Source organism: Ovis canadensis, chromosome 25 (assembly GCF_042477335.2).
Source record: "Ovis canadensis isolate MfBH-ARS-UI-01 breed Bighorn chromosome 25, ARS-UI_OviCan_v2, whole genome shotgun sequence".
Taxonomy (NCBI): domain Eukaryota; kingdom Metazoa; phylum Chordata; class Mammalia; order Artiodactyla; family Bovidae; genus Ovis; species Ovis canadensis.
Window position 1 is genome coordinate 20856624 of NC_091269.1, and position 22246 is coordinate 20878869.

Consider the following 22246-nt stretch of genomic DNA (forward strand, 5'->3'; position numbering starts at 1 on the left):
AGTTCCACATACATGAAAAATTTTTTTCTGACTCAAGACAAAACCAATGGGTCAGCTGTCTAAAGCATCAAAAGAGGAGTAAGCATGATTTAAAACCAAGAAAGGACAGGTCACTTCAGCCTCTTCAAACAAAAGTTCATCCTTGGACTCAGAATCAAGACATTTTACCAACCAAGAAGGCAACTGCATCACAATAATGCCTTGCATTTACAGATATGTTCCTAACATGCCTTGTCAGAATGTCATGTGACCTTGTGGGTCATCATAATCAAGAGGTCATTTATATTAAATGATGGACAACAGCCACTGAATATTGAGCATGGAGACACTGCCCTATATACTCTAGTAAACTTGCTCAGTTATAGTCTCTCTGCAGGGCAGCTATTACTGTCTCCACTTAGCTAACTCTGAAGCCATGCCTGTCTAGAACTCAAGCCAGGTGTGTATGAACTCACAGCTAGAACTCACAGCAAGTGTGTGTACATGCTAAGTCGCTTTAGTCATGTCCGACTCTCTAAGACCCCCTGGACTGTAACCCACCAGGCTCCTGTCCAAGGGATTCTCCAGGCAAGAATACTGGAGTGGGTTCTCATGCCTTTCTCCATGGGATCTAGCCTACCCAGGGATCAAACCCGAGTTTCACCTTGGAGATGTATTCTTTACCACTAGCATTTACCTGGGAAGCCAATAAAAACTCTGGTCTGAAAATGCTTGTGTTTTCCATACCCCATTGATTAGAAAGACAGCAGACCTTTTCCCCACAGACTAGAAACTCACCATTTCAAGAAATATATCTATTAAATCATATAAGTCATCAGAAAAAGCCAAAAATACATTACTACCACTCCATACTCAAACAACAATTAGTAATGACTTTTATAGAGTATTTACAACCTTAAAATAGTATTCAATGTAAACATAACAAATTAGAGCAAGGAAAACTTGATCAGAAACGAAAATTTCAACCATGCCATTAAAGCATCTTTTGAGTTCAAGACATGCTAAGACATTCTGGTAATTACACAGGTTATTTTTAAAGGCTTAATAAATTAGGGCTGCTCCTCCCTAACTCCAGTGACATTGCCAAGAAGGGGTTGTCACTTACAGCAATCCTCCTCTCTGGTTGCAGGACTGCTGAACCAATCACAGTCCCCACAGAACCAACCTCTGGCCACTGTGGCTGATCCAAAGATGCACACGACTCCTCTGGAATTCCTCTCTGGGATTTTACTAGAAGCTCGAGAATGCCTTCTCCTGGGTTGGGAGAGTGTGAGCCCACTGGACTGATGGCCAGGGGTCCACCCGTAAAGAAACAGCCTGGCCTGGAAATTGTGCTAAAGCACAGAGCGATTGGAGGGAGGGAGCTGAAAGGCGAGAGAAGGTGAGAGTCCAGATGAGAGAGAAAGAGAGAAGAGGGAGCACAGGAGGAGGAGAGGACATTGAAAAGACAGGTGCCAGGTGGCAGGTACAGACACACGTAACCAACGCCCCCACCCAACCCCAGGCTGCGGTTGGCATTTCTGCAGTGAGGCATCCACAGACACCTTCCACCCTGTCCTCCGGAGGGCTAAGGAGCTCTCTCACCTGCCACATGCTCCTCCTAAGTCCTCTGTTAAGAGCAAGCGAGCCGTGTGCAGAGGACAGCACCCATCACCTGCCCGTTAACATCACTACGAGATGAAATGAAGTCACCTCCAGTGAGCCAAAAAGCCCACTGGATTTTTTTAAGCACAGGAGGAAGTATAAAAAAAGGATCAGGTTGATTGCATGAGATACTCAGTGAGCATGTCCAACGCCTAAGATCTCATAAATGGTGGACTGTTGTCAACAGTGTTTCCTGGAGACCCAGCTCTATCTCAGGGACAAGGCCTTCGCCATTTCTGACAGTGAATGACTTGCTCCAGGCCAACATCATCTCCATGGGAGCCGCTCAGCACTTCTGGACAGGCCACGTGGTGAGGAGAGCTTGGATGAGAGACCCCTGCAATCTCATGCCAGGACCTTAGCTGAGAACCCCTTGCTCACGTGTGTGCCCTCAGGCCCTCTCCACTCCTGCTCTGTCTGTGCCTACCTTTCGCCATTTCCACTCTGTCAGTATTGAGGTAGGAGACAGCGGGCCTCTGGGCCAGACACCTGGGATTTGTCAAGAGGAGTAAAATTCAAGCTTTGTTCTCACCCAGACACTCCAAGGACAAAGCTACTGGTAAAAGCTGAGTTCTGCTAAAGCAAAGAGAAAAGGTGCCCACTCCTGAGGTCAAGGAAGACTTCCCTGTCTGCACATGTTCAGGAAGTCTTCTTTGGGGTTGAACAGGGAAGGGACCCCACCCCATAATAAGTGTGGACATGCACCCATAGGCCTCTATGGAGGGATACATCTGAGAAGAAAGTTGCACACACATCCTTGGGAAGGTGCGTGGACCAGTTAGGTGTGAAGAAAGAAACAAGATAATTGGCCAAAGGTAAACAAAGATCTAGAAGGGCTGTCCCATATAAGTGATTTAAACACGTCCAGACTGTGTTCCTCCTCACTCACTCCGCACTCCTCTCCAGGTGTGTATCTCTGCCCTCCTTCTGAGCTGGATGAACAAACTGTTTTCCTGTGTGCTCTCCCATATGTTGTGCTATGTATCTAATCATAAATGTTGGACCTGTTTTTACAGTTTTTGCCTCCTTGAAACAGTCTTGCTTACAAACAGGGGCAAGAGCCTGGGCCACTTTTGCTTCTCACCTCTAGTCCCTGGTGGTCTAGTGGCTAGGACTCTTGGTTTTCATCCAGGTTCCCCAGGTTTAATTCCTGGGCAGGGAACTAGGATCTCTCCCTCTGAGATCAGTATCATCCCAGCTCCTGTGCAAAGTGAAAACACTGATCTTTCTATATTGTTTCCCAGTGTGACTGAACCCCAGGCCCTTCCCAGGCTTAGGTCAGAGCTGAAAGGAGGCATGCATGGAAGCAGTGAGCACCAGGAAGGGAGGCTGTCTGCAACATGCCAAAGTTAAAAACAGTTTCCTCCCCACCATTTTCCAAACCGAGCAAGGCTTGCTCGGTGAAAAGCTGGAAACATCCACGTCTGAACAGTGGTCCAGATAGGCCCGTGCTCACTCAGTTCTCTCCAGCCTCACCAATCTGGACTCCTGGAAAATCCTGCCTCACCAATCTGGACTCCTGGCACATGTCCTTTACATTAACCTGGGTGATGCATCTTGAGGTAGAACAGGTTCACTGTCTCCAAGTAGATGTTTACAGTGTTTCCCTTCCATTCAGACTGCTCTCTTTCCCACCCACTGGTCACCGAGGCAGACTTCCTGCTCTGATGGAGTCGCGGGCTCTAGGTAGGTAATTCTATTAGCGAGAACAGTCCACTTGCTCAGCAAGTGTCAGCAATTAATCTCACCTGATTTAAAGACCGATTGAAATCTACTTACAAGTGAAAACTAGGTGAGCCAGCGTGGTTTTGTATATAAGCAAGACCAAAATGAAGATGATATGAAAAAAAAATTGTGGGACTTTGTGCTATGATGAATAAAGTCCCTTAAGAGGTACGTTTTCTAAAGCAAAATCCTTATTAGGGTCAGGATGTGGGAAGCACACTAATAGGCTCAGGATTAGGGTTTGGTTTCCCTTTTATTCTCCCTTCAGACCCCACAATTTGGGGACATGCTTCCCAACTTGGTAACAATGCACTCGTGTAAGCTTCATAATCAAGGGACAGGACTCTATTCCATGTACTTTAGACAGGAAATTTCCCTTCATTTCTGAAGATACACTTAAGGAAATGTGATACGATCTGATAAGTCTTGAAAATATCTCTTAAAAATATTGATCATCTTTTTCTTGGTGATACCTGGGAGAAATTTTGATACGAATGGTGAAGTGTGCAACAATATCCCATGAACTGAGCAAAAGTTAAACCAAACTGATTCATCTTACCTTATTAAGGCCTTTTGGAAATGAGTGGGTCTGTCACCCCAGCAGGGTTCTTTCACTCCTCCTCTTGCCTGTCTGCTTCTGTGTGGCTTCCTGGTCTACCAGACAGTGGTCCTGGCAAATCATCACCCTAGCTGCCCTTTGCAGCATCACAGCCACTGTGCTGACTCTTCTTATTTGAACTCCAAGTACTGCGCAACCTCAGCACCCTCTTAGACTGGAAACCCCAGGGTGAGGACCTAGTTTTTCATTCAGGATGTGAAAGTTGGCAACCCCTAACAGGTCACACCTGAGAAAACACCAGTTTTAAAATGCCACTGTGTAAATGAAAAACACCTACCTTTCTTGTAGGATAAGTTTGTTCTCTTTCTTCCAAAAGTCTTTAAAGTCAGAGCTGAATTCATGCCAGATACCGAAGAAAACGTTTGGGGACACTTCCTTCTCTCCAAGTTTTGGTCTCATGAAGAAATAGGCTGTAGTCTCCAAAAAGCTGTGAGAGCACACACACATACAAGTGTAAAAGCTATAATTACTTTCCAATATGGGGTATTCTTTCTTCATCCAAAGGCTGATTTCATTCAGGCCGTTACTATTACCAAGAGGACTCAACTCCTCAGGAGTTCTCTTAAGGTTTCATGTTAGAGTTTTTGGACACAGATGTTAGCAGCGGATAAGAGTCTTCCATATACTATCCGGTAACTATCCAGGTAACTATCCCTGGTCCATCCATTTTCAAAATTAATCACTATGTGTCTGACCTATTTCAGAAATGAACCTGCAATCAAGTTGGGACATAAGGGAAGCTGTGGATCTATACCTTTTTTCTAGACTCTAAACAAATGAAATATCAGCCCTCTGCCCCTAAACTAACATGTATGCATATTGTACATGTTAGTTTAATACGTGTACATGTTATATAATATGTGTATTGTCCTGCTTCTATTCTATTGGACTTCCTATATTCCTGATGGGGGAAAAATCAACAGCCCTGGGAGATACTGACAGAGGCTTCCCCTGAAGATCACGGTAACACAGCTGAGTGGGTATGAGCAGGGCGGCCAGCATCCTGACAGTGGCAACAGTGCCCATCTCCAGAAGGTGCCATCAAGGCCGCTTCATATTACACGTACACGATGCTCAGAAGAGTTTCAAAGGGCTGACAGACGGCACACAACTAGGAAATCGTCGATTTATGCTGCATCTTGACATGGACCTCCCAGACTCCAGACGTGTGCACTGTTTCAGCCATCCAGTATGGTATTTTGTGATAACACTCAGAACTAAGGCAAATGATCTACATTTTTAAATACATAAATTTCAGGGGGCAAAGTCTATTATAAACACTTAAGAGAAACTGTCTAATTATAATGGTTTGAATTTCTTTATATCTTGCTCCAAACAAACTAAGAAAATAAAATCATTTATTACATATATGAACTAATTGGAGTTTTGAAAAGAAACTGGGTATTTGATGAGATTAGAGATTATTATTATTTTGGGGGGATGAAACTGCTGGTGGTTATTTTTTAAAGGGGATCTTTTAGAGATACATACTAAAATCTACATAAATGACATTATACCTGTTGAAGACTTGCTTCAAAACAGTGTGGGAGGGGGCACACGGGCAGGGGTATAGGTGGAACCAATTCAGGAGCTGCTGAAACTGGGTGATGAATGCATGATGATCGCTGTTCACTCTGTTTACTGCCTCTGAATCACAGTTAAGCTCTTCACCTGCATGGTGTTTAATTCACCTACCCCTGCTTCCTTTAGCAAAGTATCAAATCGTTGTCTTCTATTTCTGGCATCCCAGATGTCTTATTATTGGATTTTCCTTGAGGTCCTAACAGCATATGCAGATTTCTGCATCTATAAGTAATATTCTCTCAGCCATGCAGACTCATTGAAAGACACCATTATTTATATACAAAAATGCTCCCACGTCCTCACTCATTTTAAAATCTGGCTTCATAGACCACCATTCCACTACTTTTCTCTCAACAGTCTCTGATTTAAACATATAATTTTTAGCAATCTTCCTTCTCATGACCTAAAATAATGGAACCATTACTATCTTGTTTACTTGAGCTTGAAAGTGAGAAATTATTAACAGCTTTCTTTTGCTCCTTTAGGTTAAACTGATGCAAACTGAATTAAATATATTCCATTTTCCCCTTACAAAAGTCTCAGGAGTTTACAGGAGACAGCTGACATAACGGTCACCTATTTCATGGCCTAAGTTTGCATTAACTTTAGATTAAAAAAAAAGTTGAGAATATAGAGAATTCCAATACAGCCTCCACTCAGCTTCTCCTAATATTAACATCTCAGACAACCACTAAGAGATAACATTGAAAATGAGAGGATTCTCTTGTTAGGAGCCATTGAAAACTATCTGCTGAGTAAAGTGAGTGAAACTGTATAGATGAGTGGGGAGGACAGGTAAGGGTGGTCACCCCAATGTGGTGCTGGCCTGCTGACCCTAAGAGACACAGACAGACAGACACACAAAGGTATATATATTTAATTGAAGTATAGTATTGTGGTAATTTCAGGTATACATCATAGTGACCAGTTATTTTTTCAGATGCCTTTCCATTATAGTTTATTACAAAATACTGACTATAATTTCTAAAATACTGACTATAAAGTAGGTCCTTGTGGCTAATCTATTTTATGCACAGTGGTTGTATCTGCTAATCCAAAACTTCTAATTACTTATATCACATGTAAGTAAGATCATAAGAGTATTTGCCTTACTCTGCCTGTTGGTTTCAATGGGTATAATATTCTCTAGTCATGTCTAGCTCTTTGCAACCCCGTGGACTGCAGCACGCCAGGCTCCTGTTATTCACCATCTCCTGGAGTTTCCTCAAATTCATGTCCATTGAATCGATGATGCCATCCAACCATCTTATCCTCTGTCACCCCCTTCTCCTGCCTTCAGACTTTCCCAGCATCAGCGTCTTTTCCAATGAGTTGGCTCTTAAAATCAAGTAGCCAAAGTACTGGAGTTTCAGCTTCAGCATCAGTCCTTCCAATGAATATGCAGGACTTATTTCCTTTAGGATTGATTGGTTGGTACTCCTTGCAGTCCAAGGGACTCTCAAGAGTCTTCTCCAACACCACAGTTCAAAAGCATCAATTCTGTGGCACTCAGCTTTCTTTATAGTCCAACTCTCACATCCATACTTCCGATGATTACTGGAAAAACCATAACTTTGGCTATACTGACATTTGTCAGCAAAGTGATGCCTCTGCTTTTTAATATGGTATCTAGGTTTTTCACATCTTTTCTTCCAAGGAGTAAGCATCCTGTAATTTCATGGCTGCAGTCACCATCCGCAGAGATTTTGGAGCCCAAGAAGATAGTCTGTCATTGTTTCCACTTTCCACTATTTTCCCATCTATTTGCTACTGTTTCCACCTTTCCCCCATCTATCAGGTGAAATAATGGGCTGGATAAAGCACAAGCTGGAATCAAGACTGCCAGGAGAAATATCAATAACTTCAGATATGCAGATGACAACACCCTTATGGCAGAAAGCAAAGAGGAACTAAAGAGCCTCTTGAAAAAGGTGAAAGAGGAGAATGAAAAAGCTGGCTTAAAATTCAGCATTCAAAAAACTAAGATCATGGCACCCAATCCCATGACTTCATTGCAAATAGATGGGGAAACAATGGAACAGTGACAGACTTTATTTTTCGGGGCTCCAAAATCACTGCAGATGGTGACTGCAGCCATGAAATTAAAAGATGCTTGCTCCTTGGAAGGAAAGCTTTGACAAATCTAATGTGATAATCACTCAGTCACGTCCAACTCTTTGCGACTCCATGGACTGTAGCCCACCAGCCTTCTCTGTCCATGGAATTCTCCGGGCAAGAATACTGGAGTGAGTTGTCCTTCTCCAGGGGATCTTCCTGACCTAGGGATTGAACCTGGGTCTCCCGCATTGCAGGCAGATTCTTTACCAGTGACAAGCATAGACAGTGTATTAAAAAGCTGAGATATTACTTTGCTGACAAAGGTCTGTACAGTCAAATCTATGGTTTTTCCAGTAATCATGTATGGATGTGACAGTTGGACCATAAAGAAGACTGAGTGCCAAAAAATTGATGCTTTTGATCTGTGCTGTTGGAGGAGACTCTTGAGAGTCCCTTGTACTACAAGGAAATCAAACCAGTCAATCCTAAAGGAAACCAATCCTGTATATTCATTGGAAGAACTGATGTTGAAACTGAAGCTCCAATAGGTTGGCTGCCTGAGGCGAAGAGATGACTCATTAGAAAAGACCCTGATGCTGGGAAAGATTGAAGGCAGGAGTGAAAGGGGATGACAAATGATGGGATAGTTGGATAGCATCACTGACTCAATGGACATGAGTTTGAGTAAGCTTTGGGAGATGGTGAAGGTCAGGGAAGCCTGGTATGCTGCAGTCCGTAGGGTCACCAAGAGTTGGACATGCCTGCAGGACTGAACAACATTTGCCGTGAGGTGATGGGACCGGATGCCATGATCCTAGTTTTCTGCATGTTGAGTTTTAAGTCAGCTTTTTCATTCTCATCTTTTACCCTCATCAAGAGGCTCTTGAGTTCCTCTTCACTTTCTGCCTTGGGTGGTATCATCCGCATATCTGTGGTTATTGACATTTCTCCTGGCAATCTTAGTTCCAGCTTGATCTTCATCCAGCCTGGGCTTTTGCATAAAAGTTAAATAAGCAGGGTGACAAAAATAGCTTTGACGTACTCCTTTCCCAATTTTTAATCAGTTTGTTGTTCCATGTCTAGTTCTAAATATTGCTTCTTGACTTGCATACAGGTTACTCAGGAGACAGGTAAGTTGTTCTGGTAACCCCATCCTTTTAAGAATTTTTCAGTTTGTTGTGATCCACACAGTCAAACTTTAGCATAGTAAATGAAGCAGAAGTAGATGATTTTCTGGAATTTTCTTGTATTTTCTATGAGCCAGTGGATGTTGGCAATGTGATTTCTGGCTCCTCTCCCTTTTTAAAATTCAGCTTGAACATCTGGAAGTTTTCGGTTCACATACTGTTGAAGCTTAGCTTGAAGGATTTTGAGCATAACCTTGCTAGCATGTGAAATGAGTGCAGTAATTTGAACATTCTTTGGCATTGCCCTTCTTTGGGATTGGAATGAAAACTGACCTTTTCCAGTCCTGTGGCCACTGCTGAGTTTCTTCTTTCACATTGAGTGCAGTACAGCATTATCTTTTAGGATTTGAAATCATACAGTAACCCTATTTTTAGTTTTCTAAGGAACCACCATAATGTTTCCCATCGAAGCTGCACCAGCTTACATTCCCACCAACAGTGTAGGAGGGTTCTCTTTTCTCTGCACTTTCTCCAGCATTTACTATTTGCTGACATTTTGAAAATGGCCATTTTGACAGGTGTGAGGGGATATTTCACTGTAGTTTTGATTTATGTCTCTCTAATAATTAGCCACATGAGCATTTTTCATGTGCCTGTTGGCCACCTCTAAGTCTTCTTTGGAGAAACGTCTCTTTAGCTTTTCTGCCTACTTATTGGCTGGGTTGTTTCTTTAATACTGAGTAATACGAGCTACTTGTACATTTTCCATGATAGCACCCTGTTGGTTGCATTATTTGAAGATAGTTTCTCTCCTTCTGCAGGTAGCCTTTTCATTTTCTTTAAAAATTTTTATGGTTTCCTTTGCTGTGTGGAAGCCTTTAAATTTGATTAGGTCTCATTTATTTTTTTTTAATATTTATTTATTTCTAGCTATGCTGCCTCTTTGTTGCTGTACTCAGGCTTTCTCTAGTGGTGGCGAATGGGGACTACTTCCCATTTGGGGTGTATAGGTTTTTCATTGTGGTGGATTCTCTTTTGTGGAGAATGGACTCTAGAACACGGGCTCAGTAGTTGTGGTGCATGAGCTTACTTGATCCACAGCAGATGGGATCTTCCCTGATCAGGGATCAAATCCATGTCCCCTGCATTGGCAGGTGAATTCTTAACCACTGGTCCACGAGCAAAGTCCAGGTCTCATTTATTTTTTATTTAGTTAATTAATTTAAAAAGTTTATTTATTTTAAGATTTTTATTTACTTTTATTTTCAATTTTAAAATTTAATTACTTTTTATATTATTTTCATTTTATTTATTTAAATTTTATTTAATAAACCATTTAAAAATTTTATTTGGCTGTGCTGGGTCTTAGCTATAGCACACAGGATCTTAGTTGCAGCATGTGGGATCTAGTTCCCTGACCATAGATCAAACCTGGGACCTCTGCATTGGGAAGACAGAGTCTTAACTACTGGACCACTAGGAAGTCCTGGTCTCATTTATTTTTGCTTTTATATCTTTTGCCTTGGAAGACTGATCTAAGAAAATGTTGCTGTGATTTATGTCTGAGAATGTTTTGCCTATGTTCTCTTCTAGGAGTTTTATGATGTCATGTCTTGTATTTCAGTCTTCAAACAGTTTTGAGTTTATTTTTGTATCTGGAGCGAGGGAGTGTTCTAAAAAACACAAATTAGTAATGTAAATAATGAAAGAAGGGTTGTCACTACTAATTCCATTGACATTTAAAGAAATGCTATGAATAATTCTTTGACAAAAATTTTGATAATTTAGATAAAATAAGTCAAATCTTGGAAAGACACTAAATATTAGCAATCTCACAGTGGAAATAATCTGAAAATGTACATCTATTAAAGAAATTAAGTCAATAATTTATAACCTTCCAGAAAACAAACCACAAGGCGTAGGTGATTTCCCTAGGGAATTCTATCACATCCTTATAGGGGGGAAAAAATGAATCTCTCTCAGAAAGTAGCAACAGAAGAAAGAGTTCCTAACTCATTCTATGAAGCCAGCAACTGTCTCATACCCAAACAAGATAATGATATTACAAGAAAAAAAAAGTGCAGGCCAATATGCCTCTTGAGAATCAATTAAAAACTTCACAACAAAATTAGCCAATAGAATTCAACATGAATAAAAAGAGCTATACACCATGACCAAGTGATGTTTATTCTAGTTATGCAAATGAGTTCAATATTCAAATCTAAAAATTTAATCTACTGCATCAATAAACTAAAGAAAAAAATCATATGATGATATTAATTTATGCAGGAAAGTTATTTGACAAAATACTCTCAGCAAGCCAGGGATAGACAATTTCCTTGACTTAAGAAGAACATCTACAAAAGAACTCCTAGAGCTAACACCATACTGCTGCTGCTGCTGCTAAGTCGCTTCAGTCGTGTCCGACTCTGTGCGACATCGTAGACAGCAGCCCACCAGGCTCCTCCGTCCCTGAGATTCTCCAGGCAAGAACACTGGAGTGGGTTGCCATTTCCTTCTCCAATGCATGAGAGTGAAAAGTGAATGGAAAGTTACTCAGTCGTGTCCGACGCTCAGCGACCCCATGGACTGCAGCCTTCCAGGCTCCTCCATCCATGGGATTTTCCAGGCAAGAGTACTGGAGTGGGGTGCCATTGTCTTCTCCGAACAACATACTAAATGTTAAGATACTGAAATTTTTCCTTCTAAGAATGGTTATAAGTCTAGAGTGCCCTCTCTTTTACTTCTGTTTCACATCACACTGGAAGTTATAGCTAACACATTAAGACAAGAAAAGTAAATAAGGTTTACAGATTGGGAGGGAAGAAGTAAAACTGTATTTGCAGATGAATGTGCCTATGTAGGGGCTTCCCTGGTAGCTCAGCTGGTAAAGAATCCACCTGCTATGCAGGAATTGAATTGACCCAGTTCAATTCCTGGGTCAGGAAGATCCCCTGGAGAAGGAGTAGGCTACCCATTCCAGTATTTTTTGGCTTTCCTGGTGGTTCAGACAGCAAAAATCTGCCTGCAACACAGAAGACCTAGGTTCAATCCCTGGGTCTAGAAGATTCTCTGGAGGAGGGCATGGCAACCCACTCTAGTATTCTTGCCTGAGAATCCCAATGGATAGAGGAACCTGGAGAGTTACAGTCCTTGTGGTTGCAAACAGTCAGACATGAGTGAACAATGAAGCACACAGCACAGCATGTCTATGCAGAAGTGCCAAAGAATCTACAAAATAATTCCTGAAACTAATAAACAAATATAGGAACATTGAAGGGTACAGGTCAATAAACAAAACTCAAATGTTTTCTGATATACCAGCACTGAACAATTAAATTTTGAAATTAAAAACATAAATAATTTCCTATAGCACAAAAACATGGAATACTAAGGTATAAATCTAGTTACAGATATAAAGTCTGTGAGGAAAATTACAAAACTATGATGAAAATATCAAATAAGATCTAAATAAATGGAGAGATATACTAAGGACATGGGTTGTTGTTCAGTCACTAAGTTGCCTCTGACTCTTTGTGACCCCATGAACTGCAACACACCAGGCCTCTCTGTCCATCACTATCTCCCTAAGTTTGCTCAAACTCATGTCCATTGAGTCAGTGGTGCCACCTAACCATCTCATCCTCTGAAACCCCCTTCTCCTCTTTCGCCCAATTTTTTCCAGTATCAGAGTCTTTTCCGATGAGTTAGCTCTTCACATCAGGTGGCCAAAGTATTGGAGCTTCAGCATTGGTTCTTTTAATGAATACTCAGAGTTGATTTCCTTTAGGATTGACTGGTTTGAGCTCTTTGCTGTTCAAGGGACCCTCAAGACTATTCTCCAGCACCACAGTTCAGAAGTGTCAATTCACTGGCGCTCAGCCTTCTTTATGGTCTAACTCTCAGATCCATACATGACTACTGGAAAAACCATAGGTTTGACTACACAGACCTTTGCCAGCAAAGTGATGTCTCTGCTTTTTAATACACTGTCTAGGTTTGACATAGCTATTCTTCCAAGGAGCAAGTATCTTTTAATTTTGTGGCTACACTTACTGTCTGCATTGATTCTGGACCCCAAGAAAATGAAATCTGACACTGTTTTCACATTTTCCCCATCTATTTGCCATGAAGTGGTAGGACTGGATGCCATGATCTTAGCTTTTTGAATCTTGAGTTTTAAGCCAGCTTTTTCACTCTCCTCTTTCGCTTTCATCAAGAAGCTCTTTAGTTCCTCTTTGCTTTCTGCCATAAGGGTGGTGTCATCTGCGTATCTGAGGCTGTTGACATTTCTCCTGCCATTCTTGAGCAAAGCCTGTGATGCATCTAGCCCAGCATCTCACATGATGTATTCTGCATATAAGTTAAGTAAGCAGGGTAACAATATACAGCTTTGATGTACCCCTTTCCCAATTCTGAACCAGTCCTTTGTTCCAATGAACATGGGTAGGAATAGTCAATATTGTAAAGACGCCAGTTCTTCCCAACTTAATTTTATCCATGTAGTTCCAATAAAAATCCTAACGAGTTATTTTGTGGATGTTGACAAACTGATTCACTACCCAATTTTAAGACACACTATAAAGTGGGACAGTGTGATATATTAGCGAAAGAGTAGACATATACATTAATGAAACAGAACAGAGTGTCAAAATAGGCTCAGAAATATAGCTGACTGATCTTTGAAAAAGGAACAAAGGAAGGTAACTCAATGGAGACATGATAGCCTTTTCAACAAATGTGCTGGAACAGCTGAATATTTATATGCAAAAAATCAACAAAAGGAATCTATAAACAGACATCACATCTTACACACACACACACACACACCTAAAATACTGATCAACAACCTGTGGTGAGAAAAGTTAAACAATTTGAAGGTGTTATATAATTTTGGGAAGGGAAAATATATTAAATAAACATTGGTTAATTTAAAGATATTGAAAATAGGAGAAATAAAATTTATTGTAGCTGTTTGTGGCAGCTACAAAATGCATCTTTCAGATCTCCCAGGTTCCAACTGTGGAAAATGAAATGAGCAAGGGCCTTGGATGCTGTGCTCTGAAGTCCATCACTGCATCTGCACAGAGGCCCAAGGATGCTCCTGGCCAGCAAGTGCACTCAGCAGGGATGCTGGTGTAGGTGTCATCTAGGACACACAGGCTCCTCTAAATGGTGACTTTGGCTCAAGGACTTTCAATTGGCTTTACCAAAACTTTCTGGTAACTGCACTGCAGTCTAAGGCTTTTGCTCTTTAGGCTTTCTTCCTTCCCTCTCCACCATGAGAGCTCGACCTGCATCTGGGTCTAATAGCTGCCCCAGCTTCCTTGGCCTCCGTTACTGTTTTTCCCAGTAAGTCCAGTCTTGGCGCCAGGTTTGTGGAGAACTTGAAATAGTATAAGTGGAGCCACGAGGAGCCTGAGAAAACAAGCAGTAAGATGAGGTCTGCGACACAGTCAGCCAGCGCCCTGCTGTCCCAGATGGTACACAGGGTGGACCCTGGCACAGTGGAGGAGGCCATGAACTGGTAAAGATATCAGCAAAGTGGCCTAGGAAATGTCCTCACAGGTGTGATGATTCAGGTTGTTGAAGATATGGTGAGAAAAAGCCACAGAGACACTGGAACTGGCTGACTACAGCTGAGTTGGACTGACACCCCACAGAGAGATGATGAGGGATCCTGAGCATTAACAGACAGCTAAAGACTAGAGGGCAACTCGATAATTGGAAAGAAGCCGTTATCACCTGTAGTGAGAGAACAGAAACAGCGACACAGCAAAAAGCAGATCTAACAGAACCGAAGATCTGAAGAGACATTTAGAAGCACGGCCAAGCAGGTCTGCTATGCTAAAATCAGATCCTGGCTAGGAAAACCTGGGATCCTGAAACAAGTGAGGAAGATATGAGTCACCCTTACAGATCCCTGAAACTATCGGTAGTTTGTAGAGGGGGCCTACTCTTCTCTAGTAAAGGTGAGCTCCCCATCTAGGAAAGTGCCAGAACTGATGAAGGAAAAGAGATTATACACACAGGTTGCTGCAAGAATTAACTTTCCTGAGGTAGCAGGACCCAGGGGTGACTCTTAGAGGTCTAGAGTAAATGGTGGCCAATGCAGAGAGAAGCAGACATGACTCAGCTGCTCTGGAAAACAGAAGAGGGAGTGAGGAGGCTGAGATCTGTGGGCATGCCCATATATAGTAAAAGAATCCTGAAGGATTCACTAAGCAAAGGAACACTCCATGGGAGGTCCCAGAGGGCCCGCTGTGCACCAAGGCAGTCAAGACTGTGCTGGTAACTGGGATACTGTTTTCAGTCCATGCTATGGGCCAGGAAAGGAGAGGAGGTCACAGCTGAGCCCATTAACATCCATGGAGATGATGATGAATTAACAGGGGCCAATGGTGAAGCCCAGGGAGCACAGTTACCATTGTGTCTGCCCCACAGGGAGTATGGGGATAGTTAATAGATCATGGCATCCTTAGAGGTACATGGGCACATGCACGCACATGCGCGTGCACACACACACAACACTGTTTAACATCTACAACCAAAGGAAAGGGCAAGGACAGAGAAACAGGAGGATAACAGTTGCTCTAATAAAAAATCAAGATGCCTTGCTCAGTTCCTGGAGTTGAGCTGATTTCAGATCCAGAACTCACTGACCAGAGGGATGACCCTGAAACACTGTGGGGAGCATGTGCTGTACTAATCCCCCTGGTCCTTCTCCACTGCTCAGGGACAAAGGGAAATATTCAGGCATTTCAAGAGGTGTGGGACCCAGGGTCTGAGCAGACACTACAGCTTCATCGTGGTCACCTGCACTGGAGGGGGTCCCATACACCAGTATGCGGACACCAGTCTCAGAAGTCCCTGGGCCTCACCCCACCCATCAGCAAGAAGGCAGGACTTGTCAATCAAAGGGACCAAGGCCAAGCAATGTCTAGGAGACCACCCACAATAGCCAGCCTGCCTCAACAGAAGGACCAAGGCAACCCAACAGGGGTACTTCTAGAGCATGCAGCTATGGTATCCAGAGGAGAATGTGCTGCTGGAACCTACAGGATGCCACTTCTCCCAGGTCGGGAAATGTAACCAAGCCACCAGATACATAGAAGTAAGAACAGCGAATTAGGAAAAATGAGATGACAGAGGAACACATTCCAAGAAGAAAAAATAAAACCCCAGAAGAACTAAGTGATGTGGAGATAGGCAATATATCTGATAGACTTCAAGGTAATGATCATAATAGTCAAACAATTTGGGAGAAGACTGGATGAACAGAGGGAGAAGTTAGTTTTTAACAAAGAATTGGAAAAAAATGAAGAAGAATCAAACAGAGATGAAGAATACAATAACTGAGCTCCAAAGAGGAGACTCAAGCAGTTAATGATGAGAAAAGTGAGAAAATGCAGAAAACAAAGGAAGACTGGTTAAAGCCTGAAGATTGATGATGGAGATTCTCAAACCATCACCCAGTTACGTCATCACCAATCAGTCAGAAGAATAACTAGACATGATCATGTACCCTGTGACTCTTACCCCTAATGGTCTTTAAACCCATGTGTGAAAGCCATCAGGGAGTTCTAGTCCTTTGAGCATGACCGGCCTATTCTCCTTGCTTGACACCTGCGATAAATGCTGTCTTTTCCTTCATCACAACCCAGTGTTAGTAGATCGACTTTTCTGCACATTGGTGAGCTGACCCAAGCTTGATTTGGTAACAAAGTGAGTTAAAACTTCACCTTCCTTTATTGCAGATTAATAATGAACTAGTAGTACAAGGTTATTATTGAGAAATATGGCAGAAATATGAGAGGAAACTGCCAAGAGAAATGTCATCGGGTGTAGGGAAGGGTGCAGCAGGGGGAGGCTGCTTTTTGTTACAAGCCTGGTGGTACTAACTGACTTTCTCAATTCTGCCTACAATTAAAACCTTAAGAAAAATAAAAATTAATCGAAAGCAAAATGAACTGGAGAAATAGTGTATGCCTGGAAAATATGAGGATAACAAGCTGAAAAAAACTTTCCTAAATGAATCTATGTATCGTCTGCAATTTGCTACTTACAAGAACACCAACAAACAACAGGTAACTCAGGAACAGCAAGAAAAATAGATATACATTGACATTCTGCGGCTATAATGCTTGGAAAACTTTCCCCAATTTTAAAATCTACAAGTATTTTTCCCATTATTTTCTTCTTGTTTAAGTTTCAATTTTAATGTTTATTTCCTTAATTCTTTTGAAATTTATTTGGTCAATGGCCTGAGGCAGAAATCTAGAAATCTAGATCTACTTCTGGCAGAACCATTATCCTAAGGTTGATTTCCCCCTACTTCTTTTTTTCCCCCATAACCAAGTTAGTTTATTTCAGGATTGTAAGGTTGGCTCAACATTAAAAAAAAAAAAATCAATGTATTACACATTAACATGTTAAAGGAGAAAATTAATACAACCATTCACTAGCTTTAGAAAAAAAGTTTGAAAAAATTTAATCCCTAATCATAATTTTATTTTTTTTGGCTCTGAACATTTTATCTTAAAAAAGAAAAGAAAAAAAAATACCATCCCTACAATGGGGTAAGGCCCCCAGTGGGCCCTGCCTCCTGTTCTCCCTGGTGCCAGAAACCTGCATAGGCCTCAACTGCTTGCTGGCCAATCTCCTCTACCTGGGGCAGCAGCCACTGCTAAGCCTCCGATCCCCACTTCCTGCTGAAGCCTGTTTCCCAGAGTCCTGAGGAGCACATTTGAGCTCCAGGGAATGGAAGAACCAGTGGGAAGCGCCAGTCCTGGGGCAAGGCAGAACACAGCTTGTCAGCAAACCCTCTGCTGGCACTTTAAGCAAGCACGGGGCAAGCCCGCCAGTTTAGTGTGTCCAGTGTCCAGCATGGAGACAGCACATGCATTGTGCAAGAGGAGCACAAGGGCCCAGGGGCTGCATGGTAGGGCTGGTTGGGCGAGACTGTCGGTGCACACCCACGTGTGTGTTTCACACCACTGCAGGCTGCTAGATCACAGGGCCTTAATTCAAAGATACGCCTTCTGAACTCCCCCCAGTCCCATGCCAAATGTGGGTAGTGAAGGAAAGGGGCACGGGGTTATTAGCCTGTGGCTCCTGGGCTATCTGAAGTTCTTGGAAAGGGGCTGTAGAGCTTAGAGCCCGAGTCCCCAGAGTTAGTTGCTGTCACTCTTGATGACAACCTCTACTCCGTGGTGCCGCAGCAGAGCTTGTAGCAGCAGATTCTTGTTCTTAAGATCTCCTACCTGCTGTCAAAGCACATCGTTGTCCAGCTGTAGTTGGTCAAGCCCCTGCAGTTCTTCAGACAACCGATGGTTACTCTGCCGAAATTCCTGGATATAATCACAGGCTTTGGCTAGAATTCCACTTTTACTCTGGCCAGACTTGGTGCTCTCCATGGAGCAGTCTGGGATGATCTTGGACAACTGTATGATCCAGTTGTTAATCTTGTCTCGGCGGCGGTGCTCCACTTCATTATGCTGAGCCCTGCGTTTCTCATCCCGAGTTCTCCGGGGAGCTTCTGACTTCGGGGAATAAGGGTGGGTCCTGGGGGCAATAGAGCGCTGGCTTCCTCCCTGCAACCCTTCCTGTGGTGACATCATCACAAAGAACTGACCAGTGCCAGGAGGGGTCGCCTGCCCCAGTAGTGCCTCTGAGCCCTGGGTAGTAACAACAGCTGCTGTACTCCCCGATGGGGTACTCCCTGCCCCATCTCCCACTGCAGTGCTGGGGAGGTAAGTATAGTGCGTCTCAGCAGCTGTCCCCTCTGTGTCAACTGCATCATCACTCGTGAACGCACCCTGGATCACCACCTGGGTCATGGACTGAGCGGCAGGGTAGCCACTGACGGCACCAGTCCCCTCAGTCTGGCCATCCAGCTGCCCTTCAGACACCTGGATCACCCTGTACCTCACCTGGCCTCCATTTTCAGTTCGGAAGACGTACTTGACGTTGGGGTCAGGGAAAGTGGCAGCTGACTGAATGCTAGCTATAGCCACACTGGTGGGGTCCTCCCCCGTTGCCACGGCACCTTCCTGAATCTGCACTGTCCCCTCTTCGGTTTCTGCTGTTTTCTGCTGCCCCTTCATCTCTCTGTGAGGGGGCACATCCGAGGAACTGGTCCTTCTCTGGAAATCTTCGTATCTCCTGCCTCACAGGCCTGAGTGCTAAGTCCTTTATTTTCAGCGGATGAGTCATGGAAAGCGTGTATCCAAAGTGTTAACCCCCAAAAAAGACTATTCATAATTTTAAAACTTAGCAAATTAGGTAACTGCAGGAGATTCTTAATTTGATAAGGAGCACCTGCAAAACTTACAGAAGTAATGTCACTTGACCACACCTCCCTGTCTTCTTCCCTGTTTGCCATTTATAATTAATCTAGCTGATTTTTTTCCTCCTCGTTTTACTCCTTTCAGAGCTCGTCTCAGAAGCATTTTATGCAAAAAAGACCACTCCAAAGTGGTGAAAAGATAAATCCTTTCATTTTCCTCTGTTAACACAGGCCTTCTTCTCGTTGTCTCCTTCTGAATGCTAACACTTTGTTCACTATTTCAAAGCCTTCATTTTGCTGCCCTATCATTGACTCTCAATTTTTCAGATTCCTTGATTTAGCTAGTGAGAAAATGCAAACAGAAAACCTTAACGACAGTGTTTCACTTCTGAGATGGCACTGAAATATGTCTTTTTAAGGATGGAATTAAGAAATAATGATTTTTAAGATGCCAGTATCATTTTATATTACCTAGCAGCAAACCTTTACTTTTTCCTTATTTATGAACTATTATCTGGGAGATAGGCTATCCCATCCTTCACTCATTGTTCTATAAATCTTAGAACTAACATCACTAAATTTATTCTGCACCAAAGAATAAACATTATAATTGAAACAAGCTACCAAGTGCTGGATTTTGACATTTAGTTTTCTTTTAAAATTTATTTTTTATCAAAATAATTTGAGTGGGTAGTTATTTGTGGTTATTGATTGTAAAAAAATTTTAACATTAAAAATTACTTAGATACGCATCCCCTGATATTTCTGGTAAATTCTGTTCTTGAACTATACAATAGGCTATGGGAAGAATGCCACTGTCTTAAATCAGCACAGTGATATTTAACAACTGTAGATTTAGCAAAGCAATAAGGACATCTATGACTATTTTAACCTCTTGCTACTTGTTTTCCTTATTATCTGGTCATTTCTATTAAAATGCTGGATAATTTATGGAGTTTACACAAATATTATATCACTGAATAACTGTGTGTGTACAAATTATTGGGGAGGATAGGGAAGAGATTCTCCCCTCCCCCAGGGATTTATATGAGGAAATTAGATCTCATAATCCATTAAAATAGAATCTCACATTTTTCTATAGGCATTGTGTACAGAAAGAAGATTCAATAGCATGAAACTATAAAATGCCCTATGCAAATACTAACTCTAACCATAGAGGCTGCTTTTAACACAAGGTCCAAATTCTGAAAGCCTGTATTTGAGAACATGACTTAGCCTCTTGAATAGCACAGTTGATAAACACATATTTCAGATTAAGTTAGTAGATTTGAAATATTATCTTTATCCGTATCTAACTAGGAACATGTGGGATATCGCTAAAGGGAAAAAGGAGAGATATGTGGCATGAGTTTTGAAAAAAAAATGAGACCTATATTTTTATGTTCATTAAGGACAGGAATTAAAAGATTCTTAACATAAATTTTAAAAATGTGTATGCCAACCTATAAGGCACTGCTTCTCCTAAGACATCCATGGAGCCTTCAAGTGAAGAAAGAGTAGCTCAGTTTTAAAGTGTAGACTTGGAGGTACAAAGTGGTTTTGATCATTTTTCTTCTGATTATATGAGTACGTTGATTCATAGCTTGAAATGTCAGAAGCGATAATTTTCTTGTTATTTTTTACAGGGCCTATATTTCAAGTTCTCTAAATAAATGATGACAGAGTACCTGTTATCACCAATATGCAACCATGCTCTCAGCTGTCACTGAAGGCTTGAAATGAAATCAGCTTCAAAAGAGTGAGGTCTAAATTTCAGGTCATAAAAAAAGAATATTGGATAAGACTCCCCCCCAGGTATTGATTCACTACACTCTAGAATAAAATAAAAAATACTGTTTAGTGAAGTATCTTTATCACATCCTATTTCTGCTGCTGCTGCTGCTGCTAAGTCGCTTCAGTCGTGTCCAACTCTGTGCGACCCCATAGATGGCAGCCCACCAGGCTCCCCCGTCCCTGGGATTCTCCAGGCAAGAACACTGGAGTGGGTTGCCATTTCCTTCTCCAATGCATGAAACTGAAAAGTGAAAGTGAAGTCACTCAGTCGTGTCTGACTCCTAGCGACCCCATAGACTGCAGCCTACCAGGCTCCTCCAACCATGGGATTTTCCATGCAAGAGTACTGGAGTGGGTTGCCATTGCCTTCTCCGCATCCTATTTCTAGTCCCCCTCTTTTTTTTAATTTATTTACTGAACTCATTTCCCAATCTCTTGTTTCCCCTTTTCATCACTTTTTGCTTTCTTTCTGGTGGATTCTTCACAGTGAGTAACTCAAAGTCAAGAATATTCTTGCCTATATTTTCATAGTTGTTTTTAAGGCCAATTTTAAAAACCAGTGTTCCAAGGGTGGGATGATTTGGGAAAATGGCATTGAAACATGTATAATATCATATGTAAAACGAATGCAGGTTCGATGCAGGATACAGGATGCTCGGGGCTGGTGCACTGGGATGACCCAGAGGGATGGTAAGGGGAGGGAGGTGGGAGGGGGCTTCAGGATGGGGAACATGTGTACACCCATGGCGGATTCATGTTGATGTATGGCAAAACCAGTACAATGTTGTAAAGTAATTAGTCTCCAATTAAAATAAATGAATCTATATTAAAAATAAAGATAAACAAATAATTGCCCAATGCTAAAAAAAGATTTGATTTCAATACTGTTAAATCAAATCATTTTGATCAATTCATGATTTCTCCCAGAAGCACTAATGACTTTATTGCTAAACAATGTAAAGACTACAAACAAAACCAAAAAGACTTTATAAATTATTTTATGAGGATATATTTTCATAACTATAAAAGTAACCCTAGTCACTTGGGGAAATATTTTAGTGGGTTAAAAAATAAGGTTAGGCAACTTTTGAGAAGCCCCACAAAATCTGCATCTATTAATATTCATCCTAATCTGGGACTGATCTTACTTTTTCAAAACTTGTTACAGATGCAAAATTCCATACCATAGTACTACCAGAGGGATTAAAATGTATTTTCATTGCAAATATACTGATATTTTCCCTTAGGAGTCTCTGTGGCCAGAAGCAGGTGTGTTTGGTCTCACCCAGATGGGCTGACATTGTTTGGAAAGGAGCGAGCAGGACAGGACCTGGGAAAGCCTTAGACCTTTGAAAGAAAGTGCTGTTTTCCCAGCAACCCCACTTCTGGGCATACACACTGAGGAAA

The 22246-nt window shown here is 42.0% G+C and overlaps 1 protein-coding gene and 1 pseudogene across 1 annotated transcript in view; both read right to left on the reverse strand.

Moving 5' to 3' along the window:
* Nucleotides 1–22246, reverse strand: part of FMN2 (formin 2) — a 354330-nt gene that overhangs the window by 22071 nt on the left and 310013 nt on the right. The window contains exon 16 of the mRNA XM_070289497.1: nucleotides 4266–4415. Within this exon, the coding sequence (XP_070145598.1) occupies nucleotides 4266–4415 (150 nt within the window). The remainder of the gene's footprint in view (nucleotides 1–4265; nucleotides 4416–22246) is intronic.
* On the reverse strand, nucleotides 15903–18984 carry LOC138430437 (upstream stimulatory factor 1 pseudogene; annotated as a pseudogene).